Below are 9,013 nucleotides of genomic sequence, written 5' to 3'. Positions count from 1 at the left end.
ATCCTTACTGTTGTAAGGATTAAATGAGATGATCCATGTAAAAGCTTGGAAGAGTATCTAGTACATAGTAAGTGCTCAATGTAGCTCTCATTGCTTTGTAATTCCTTCATTGTTTCCTTAGGATAAACACCTGGAAACAGCATTCCTGGGTCAAAGGCGATGCCCATTCTTAGGGCTTTTGTCATCGAGTAAGTTTTATTCCAGAAAGAGCATCTCACTGGCAGGATGAGAGAATGCCAAGTTGATTATATCTTTGCCACCATTTGAATCTTTTCCAGGGCTGGAAAAATGGTATCTAATTGTTTCAATTGAATTTCTTTAGTAACTAGCGAATGAGACTATTTTTATAAGTATATTGTCTATTTGCATTTCTTTTTGTGATCTTGTGTCTCTTCATTTCATTTGCCTTTTTTCCCTATAAAACAACACAATAAAACTGTTTTTATAAATTAATCTCTTGGCTTTACATGTGCTGCAAATATTTTTTCTCATTTTGTAATCTGCTTTTAATTTTTTAAATGGTGTTCTGTCGCTATACCAAAGTCTAAAATTTTTATGTATCCTTATCTGCTGAGCTTTCATCATGATTTCTTCTGTCACATTTTGGCTTAGAAATATTTTCCCCATCCAAAAATGAGATAAATACTTGCCAATATTTTTCTGTAGTATTTTGTTGCGTTATTATGGTTTATCCTTTAATTCACCTGGAACTAGTTATGATATATTGCTCTGCCCCACGGCTCTAAATTTATTTTCCCCCAAATAGCTAGCATATTTTCCAAGTACCGTGTTATCTCTCCCTTCAGTGTATTCTCTCCCCCTGGGTGAACCAGGCCCCTCCTTGGTGGCAGCAAGAGTAAACAGGAGGCAATGGGGGAATCGAAATGACCGAAGCCACTTCGCCAATGTCATCACACCTAGAGAAACAAACCCAATCCTAACCCTGGGGTTTTCCCAGAAAGAAGAGACGAGGCGAGAACACCTGCTTTCTTTACATTGGCAATAACCCACCAGCAGGACCGACGACGGGTCTGCAGGTCCCCAGGAGCCCTCACGTCTGCAGGTTTAGTGTGATCCCAATGATTTATGATCCCAGCCCAGGCCTTTCTGTTTTCAGTCTTTGCCCATTGCACAAATTGCCTCCCGAGTCTCTTCCCAAACCCTGACAGGAGCTAGTTGCATGACTTGGTCTGCCTCTAATGACTGCTTATTTAATGTGATTGTGGATTTTAATATCATTAGCACAAGGAGGAGTTCTGAGGCGCGTAGGGGAGGTGCCTGCGCGGTTGGGCCTCAGCTGGATGCTCTGCCATTTGTGTTCTTGGCTCCTCTTATCGTGTGGTTTCAGGACGGTGAAGGCTCAGCGGTGCCGGCTCCTTATCTTGTCTGTTTCTCCAGGACTCCCTGGATAGACTCACGTGACATGTGGGTGGCCTGGTTCACTGTATAACTGAATATCTTCCTTTTACCTACATAAGCCAACATGAAAACTTGAAAAATATTTTTGGCCACAACCCACTTCCCTCGAAGCTCTATAAATGTCACTTCATTGTTGTGGGGGTCTAGTGTTTTGGAAAAGTATAAGGGGACCTTATTTTCCTAAATGGTGGTCGAAGCCCTGCCCTCATGGGATTCATGGCCCAGTGGAGAAGATATAAGCTGTTTGTGATGAAGAGTGTAATATGCTGTGCACTCAGGCTGATTTTTCGTATTCTCTGTCATTTTCATGAGATTTGGGGAGGAGAAAAGACAAATGCCTGGGCTCAGGCCACCCTTGGGCAATGGAAGTCACTCTGTGCCAGGAAAGGGGGCAGGGACAAGTTCCCAGGAAGAGTCCACTCTGTCTTGGCACCACATGAGAGTAACCCTAGGCTAAGACTGAGCCTTGATTTCAGGCTTCACTTCCCAACTCAACTCACTTTATGGCCACTGCAGAGAGAGAAGTTCTTTTCCCTACGACGTTCCAGTGACTGACTTAAAGTTGTTGAGACTCCATTCCTAAGAACCCTGACTTTGATTTGTTTGGGGATAAACATGCCTGAAGCAGGGACTCTCAGCACTTTATTTCTCTTCAGTCCTTTAATCCCAATGCCAGGACTTAAGTCATAACGCTTCATAAATCTGTGGCCGCTGAAATAACCTCTCCCCACCTGCCAACAACTTCCTAAACACACATTTTTTTCATGGAGACTTTTCTCAGCCGAGCTCTTCGCTGACCTCTTTAATATCACTTTCTACTTTAAGACAACATAAAAATCATAAACAATTCTTTGCAAATTCCAGCCAGATATTGTGTCGTGCTACCAGGGAATCGCTCATAAGTCGCCAAGCCTCCTTCTTGATGCTCAGCGTTGCAGACTATTGGAACCGTTTGCATGGCTATGTGCGTGCACAGATAAGCCCCTTTTTTTTTTTTTTTTTCCCTACTTTACGTGTCTGGGTCTCCAGATTTCATTATCAAAGAGGCAGAGCCCATCAGAGAACTTGGTCCGCAGCCAGGCACGGTTTTTCCTCTTCTTGTCCTTTGTCAGGTCTTTGTTCCGCCCCTGGCTACACTCACAGAACCACTTACTGGTGATTCAAAGGAGGGGACCGGGCGGCGGGGGCGGGGCCTGCGGGGCGCGGCGACAGGGCTCGGCCCCGGCTGCGCTTTGCAAAGTGCCAGCCCCGCGGCCGCAGACGCGGGAGCGGGGGCCGGGTCGCCGCGGACGTCAGCGGCGCGCGGCCGAGGCTACAGGCGGCTGCCGACCGACGGACAGACCGACGGACCGCGGCGGCGACCGCAGGACGAGGGCAGTCGCGTGCGGCCGGAGGGGACGCACAGCCGAAGCGCAGGCCGGGGCCAGACCGAGGCCGCCCGCTGACAGCGCCATGGACGGCACGGACAACGCGACCCTGCTCTTCGCCCCGCTGCTGCCCGACAACTACAGCCTGTCGCCCAACGCCAGCAGCCCGACCCCCGGCCCCGACCTGCCCCTCGCTCCCGCCGCCAGCGCCAGCCCCGGCCCCGGGCTCGGTCTCGGGCCGGGTCCGAGCATCAGCTTCAGCCGCGGCCCGACCCCGGCCCCGCAGCCGCAGACGACCGGCGGCCTCGCGGGCGGCGCGGCGAGCCAGGGCCCCTCCGTGTTCCCGCGGCCCTGGGCCCACCCCGGGCCCGTGTTCTGGGACACGCCGCTGAACCACGGGCTGAACGTGTTCGTGGGCGCCGCCCTGTGCATCACCATGCTGGGCCTGGGCTGCACCGTGGACGTGAACCGCTTCGGGGCGCACGTCCGCCGGCCCGTGGGCGCGCTGCTGGCCGCGCTCTGCCAGTTCGGCCTCCTGCCGCTGCTGGCCTTCCTGCTGGCGCTCGCCTGCAAGCTGGACGAGGTGGCCGCCGTGGCCGTGCTGCTGTGTGGCTGCTGTCCCGGCGGCAATCTCTCCAATCTCATGTCCCTGCTGGTTGACGGCGACATGAACCTCAGGTATGGATGTGCCTGTCCCTTTGGCAGCTCTCTCATCCCGACCACCCGCGTTCACACCATGGGTTCGAGAGGAAGGACAGGTGGTTGGCATAAGGCGTGGAGGAGGCAGCAGGAGAGCGGAGGGTGTTGACGCCGGGTTTAGAAGGCAAGGCAGACCCGGAGAGGTTGCCCCGCAAGGGGACCGATCTGCCATCTAGACAGCGACCGAGCTGCTGCGAGATCTGGCGTCTCACCCACCGCGGGGCCCCGAGTGCTCTCAGCATCCCCCCCGCCCCAGGGTCGGGCGACCCGCACAGGTCTCCAGGCAGTGGGAGACAAAGAGAAGGGGGAAGGCTGACGTAGGACTCGCAGGAAACATAAAGGCAAAGTAGGGCTACTGGCCCTAGAGAGAAAGTCATCTCATACGGAGTGCGGTGTGATTGAGTTCAATCCAACAAGTAGCATTCAGCAGCCTTGCCGTGTCTAACATTGCCCGGGGCTTGGGAGGATTAAAAGCCTAAGAAAAAACGCTCCTCGCCCTCAGAATCCACCAGACTCAATAGGCTTTATAAAGCCTAGGGCAGCAGTCCTGAGATACTGATTTTTTTTCCTGCCTCGGGTTCATGGTTCCACTGGGCTTAGATGTGTTGCTCTCTTGGCACTCCCCAGGATGAAGCAAGTTCAGTCTCCCCCGTTCCCCTCTACCCAACAGGCAGGGAAAAGGTTGGCTGGCTCCTCGGGCTCAAAGCCCATTCTGACTTCTCATTCCCTTTCTGCAGCATCATCATGACCATCTCCTCCACGCTTCTGGCCCTGGTCTTGATGCCCCTTTGCCTGTGGATCTACAGCCGGGCTTGGATCAACACCCCCCTCGTGCAGCTGCTACCGCTAGGGGCTGTGACCCTGACTCTCTGCAGCACTCTCATCCCTATTGGGCTGGGCGTTTTTATTCGCTACAAATACAACCGAGTGGCTGACTACATTGTGAAGGTAAGGTCTTCTTCCCTTTACATACGAGCTTAGAAGGTCCCTGGACTCTGACCCACAGCTGAAATGCTAGGAAGTTTGGGGAAGACAGGAAAGCAAGAAAAGGACTTGGCAGTATTTGCATGGATAAACTTAAAAAAAAAAAGTTTATGCAACAAAGATCTTTTCCACCTGTTTTGATTCCTAGAATGATAGCTCTAATTAAAACATAGCTTACTGAAAACCAGTGTTAAGTATCAGTACTCATTGGGAATAAACAGGTTATGGGGGCAGGGGGAAGACGACAGTGCAATTAAATAGCAACATATTTTCCACTAACTGTATATTAGTAAAAAATCAGAGCAAATTCAATGCAATTATTTTAATAGAATTTGGGCAGTATTTTAGAAATGCATTACTATAGTGTCAAAAGTGGAACTCTAATTATGAGAAATCCTGTAGTAGGTTCCTTAATTAATTTTTAAAAAATAAGCTGACACTAATAAGACTAAAAGTAATTGAAAAGTTATATTGTAGCAATATAATAGAATACACAAAATATTGGCTTTAAAGCACAAAATAAAATTGGGTCCTGGATAAATAATGTAGATTTTATTGCCCTTACTAAATTTGTGTGTTTCTTTTTCCTTCACCATTGCAATATTTTATATGGTTTGTAAAGCTAGTGAAAAGATGTGGGATTTCTATTATTCACACAATATTTCCAATATTGCTTTAATCTTTGTAAATTAAGCTTTTTTTGAAAACTCCAGAACAGTCGTGAAAATGCATATACAATCATCAGGATGTTCATTTTAAGAAGTTAACCCAATACATAACTATTACTCTAAATGCACAGGCAAATTCATTTAGACAAATGAAGAGAAAAAGTGCTGCTCCAATGTTTCAATTATGTAGATTTAAGAAGGCATAATCTCTTGTGTTTTACTTATATTAATTTATTTTCTAAAGTAATCTGATTACACAGAGAAGTCAACTTTTATTAATATGAAGTGTAGAGGGTTCTTTTTGATACACATATATCCAGCCCTGAGTAAAAGACTTTTATCCTGCCCCATAATAAACATCTATATGTGAATATATATGATATACCCATAGATAAGATGTATTAAGAATTATTTAAGCATATTCTTTAAACTAATATTATTAATGCGATGGCACTTACTATAAAACCTTAGGAAATCTACAAGAAAATCAATCAAATGAGCTGTTTATATACTGAAAATAGAAGAAATATATTTAATAGGCAAGTCAATTAGATTGGCTACCTTTGAATTTAAGGTGAACCTACCCCTATTCTTTAATGAGAACACTATTAAGATATAGTTCATATAGTTGTTATACTTTTGCAAACACTTTAAAATGAGCTTTCAATCATTCACTATCAGTGCTGAACAAATGACTTAAAATAGTTCAAAGGGACTTTGAAGCCAATATTTTCAAAATGAAGAATCAGATTTCTTATCAACACTTTTAATGCGACACACTTGGAAATTTAATGTAATAAACATTTTGATTTGTAATGGTTGGTTTCCGCCAATTGTACGTTTGTAGTATGTGTACCTTATATAATAATTATTTCAGCATTCTCTAGGGTGGAATTTTTGGCCAGCCCAAATAAACTTTAAATAATTTTTAAGAGTATAAAGTATATGCCAGTCCCACAGGCAGCAAAAGGGTTTCCTCCCAGACATCCAGGGAACCAGAAGCAATATTTAAGCTGTTCTCTCTGAATCTTTAACCTCCTTCCCTTCTCTCTCCCCATTTAAAAAAATGAGTTAACTACCAATATGAAGGAGAAAGAGGAGAGGAATTTTCAGGTTTCCATCTTATTGTTGACACAGCCTGTTTTACTTGCATGAGTGAAATGTTCCAGTCAGAACATCAAGATGACACGTTTTACACAGAAGCCAGTTGTACTATATCTACAATCCATTTATTATAATTCCTAAGCATCATTAGAAACTTATGGATGGGAGGTTTCTCACGAACACAGGAAAAAGAGTGGAGTTTCAAAATTGCAAAGAATTCTTCACATCTTATTTTTTTTTTTTTTTTTTTTTTTTGAGACAGAGTCTCACTCTGTTGCCCAGGCTAGAGTGAGTGCCGTGGCGTCAGCCTAGCTCACAGCAACCTCAAACTCCTGAGCTCAAGCGATCCTCCTGTCTCAGCCTCCCGAGTAGCTGGGACTACAGGCATGCGCCACCATGCCCGGCTAATTTTTTCTATATATATTTTTAGCTGTCCATATAATTTCTTTCTATTTTTAGTAGAGGTGGGGTCTCGCTCTTGCTCAGGCTGGTCTCGAACTCCTGAGCTCAAACGATCCGCCCACCTCGGCCTCCCAGAGTGCTAGGATTACAGGCGTGAGCCACCGCGCCCGGCCCTCTTCACATCTTATATTTACATTTTTTTCTCTTACATCATCTAAGAGTAGGCAATTGTTTCAATATTGCTAACAACCCTCTGCAATATAAAATATGTTGAAGGTTAAAAATATCACACAATAAGTTTCATAACTTTTAATAGCCTTTTATTTCAGGTGTAAAACAAGAACTAATTTCTTATGGAAAACATGGGGGCTTGTTCAGGGAAAGTAAACATCCACTTGTCCACTCTATTCATCAGATCAGTCCTGGGGTATTCGGCCCAATTCTAACTGTCCCATTTATAAGGGGCACAGTCACAAATTAAACGCATGCTCAGAACAGTCAGAACACCAAAACAAAGTTCTGTGGAGGAGGCTGAAAGTCTGGGGGTAATCTGCCTGGAGAAGAGTAGCCTTCCCCTGATAACTGGTTTTTAAACTTCCGAAGAGCTGTTTTTCAGCTGGTCTGTGTTGTGCGGAGGGTCTATACCAGGTCAACGGCTAGAGATTGTGGAAGGCAAATTGCCACGACATCAGGGCAGGCCTCCACACAATTAGAGCCACAGATCTGCATGCCTCCTGAAGAAGTGACCTGCCCATCTTCAGAAATGCTCTGCCAAAGATCTCCATCTTGTGCTGGGTGTCAGACTAGACGGGCATCTTCTTCCAAGAGCTTAGGATTCTCTTGGCTGAATTCCTCTTCGCTGTCTCATTGCTGATGGCTTGTCTATCCCTTTTCTATCACTAGATTTCCCTGTGGTCTCTGCTAGTGACCCTGGTGGTCCTTTTCATAATGACCGGCACAATGTTAGGACCTGAACTGCTGGCAAGTATCCCTGCAGCTGTCTACGTGGTAGCAATTTTTATGCCTTTGGCAGGCTACGCTTCAGGCTACGGCCTCGCTACTCTCTTCCATCTTCCACCCAACTGCAAGAGGACCGTCTGTCTGGAAACAGGGAGTCAGAATGTGCAGCTCTGCACGGCCATTCTAAAACTGGCCTTTCCGCCACAACTCATAGGAAGCATGTACATGTTTCCCTTGCTCTACGCCCTTTTCCAGTCTGCAGAAGCAGGGATTTTTGTTTTAATATACAAAATGTATGGAAATGAAATGTTGCACAAGCAAGATCCTCTAGATGAAGATGAAGATACAGACATTTCTTATAAGAAACTAAAAGAAGAGGAAATGGCAGACACTTCCTATGGCACAGTGAAAGCAGATAATTTAATAATGATGGAAACCGCGCAGACCTCTCTCTGAACACGGAGACACACGGGAGCTTCTAACTTGCTGAGCTATTACTTCATATTTATGGCCTGTGGTAGTACATATGGTTTACAACATAAAGGGTAACAACTGGTTCACATTATCATACGTGTAACAATTATGCCCTTCTCATTTTAAGGTTCATTGGTGTATTAACCAAGCATTTTCACAAATTACAGATCAATGTTGTAATATGATTTGCACCTGGGATGGCTCAAGTGTTGCCTGAACTCGTTAAAAGTGCTTTTTGATTTTTACCATTACCAATTTCTATGACTGCTTTAAATATAGAAACTATTAGAAAACAGGGCCTTGGAAATGTAGAATTTTGGTGCACTATCTTACGAGTAAAAACAAACTATCTTTGTAAGGCATAATTGAGTTTCATGTAATTGTTGAAAAAAAATATGCTTGTTCAACTGATAAATACCTGATAATGTTGAATTTTGACCTGTATTCAGAAAAATTCCAAAACAGGTCAATTAAACAATGAAATACAGTATTTTGTTGTCAAACCACTATCAAACCACAGATAAATTACATTAATGTCTTTGATTACTTGATCTGATATCTACTTATTGGTAATGAACAACCAACATTTTTCTAGTGGACAAGGCATTTTCTTTTCAATTGGTCTTCTGCATTTATGTAAACTCATCTCAAATCAATTTATCTTTTGGAGAGATGGTTTGGTGAGGAAATTTTGTACAACCACTAGCCACCCAGGAATAGAGCTAAACGGTACGCGGTCACGGGTGGGAGGGACATAGTCCAGGGGGGAGAACAATTAGCCTAGACACGGGCGCCCTGGGCGCTTCCCCACGCACGCACTGCGCGAGCTCGGTGGGTAGAGGTCTCAGCAGCTCTCAGATAAACTGTGGTCTGAGAGAACAGGCCATAGACCCCAAGCAGTTCCCAGTCTGAGAGAACAGGCCATAGACCCCAAGC

General features: G+C 45.3%; 1 protein-coding gene across 1 annotated transcript; it reads left to right on the top strand.

Moving 5' to 3' along the window:
- The first annotated feature begins 2,867 nt into the window (after nucleotides 1-2,867).
- SLC10A4 (solute carrier family 10 member 4) lies at nucleotides 2,868-8,676 on the top strand. The gene is made up of 3 exons (XM_069458319.1): nucleotides 2,868-3,464; nucleotides 4,223-4,433; nucleotides 7,547-8,676. Exons 1-3 carry the CDS (start codon nucleotides 2,872-2,874, stop codon nucleotides 8,057-8,059), a joined length of 1,317 nt encoding a protein of 438 aa, XP_069314420.1. The 5' UTR covers nucleotides 2,868-2,871; the 3' UTR covers nucleotides 8,060-8,676.
- The last annotated feature ends 337 nt before the right edge of the window (nucleotides 8,677-9,013 follow it).

This window comes from Eulemur rufifrons, chromosome 24, assembly GCF_041146395.1.
Source record: "Eulemur rufifrons isolate Redbay chromosome 24, OSU_ERuf_1, whole genome shotgun sequence".
Lineage (NCBI taxonomy): Eukaryota > Metazoa > Chordata > Mammalia > Primates > Lemuridae > Eulemur > Eulemur rufifrons.
The sequence above is the reverse complement of the archived record's forward strand: the minus strand, read 5'-3'. Positions and strand labels throughout refer to the sequence as shown.

Coding starts and splice junctions, on each gene's coding strand:
- SLC10A4 (XM_069458319.1), top strand. CDS start 2,872: ATGGACGGCACGGACAACGCGACCCTGCTCTTCGCCCCGCTGCTGCCC. Junction 3,465..4,222: donor GACGGCGACATGAACCTCAG/GTATGGATGTGC, acceptor CCCTTTCTGCAG/CATCATCATGACCATCTCCT. Junction 4,434..7,546: donor TGGCTGACTACATTGTGAAG/GTAAGGTCTTCT, acceptor TTCTATCACTAG/ATTTCCCTGTGGTCTCTGCT.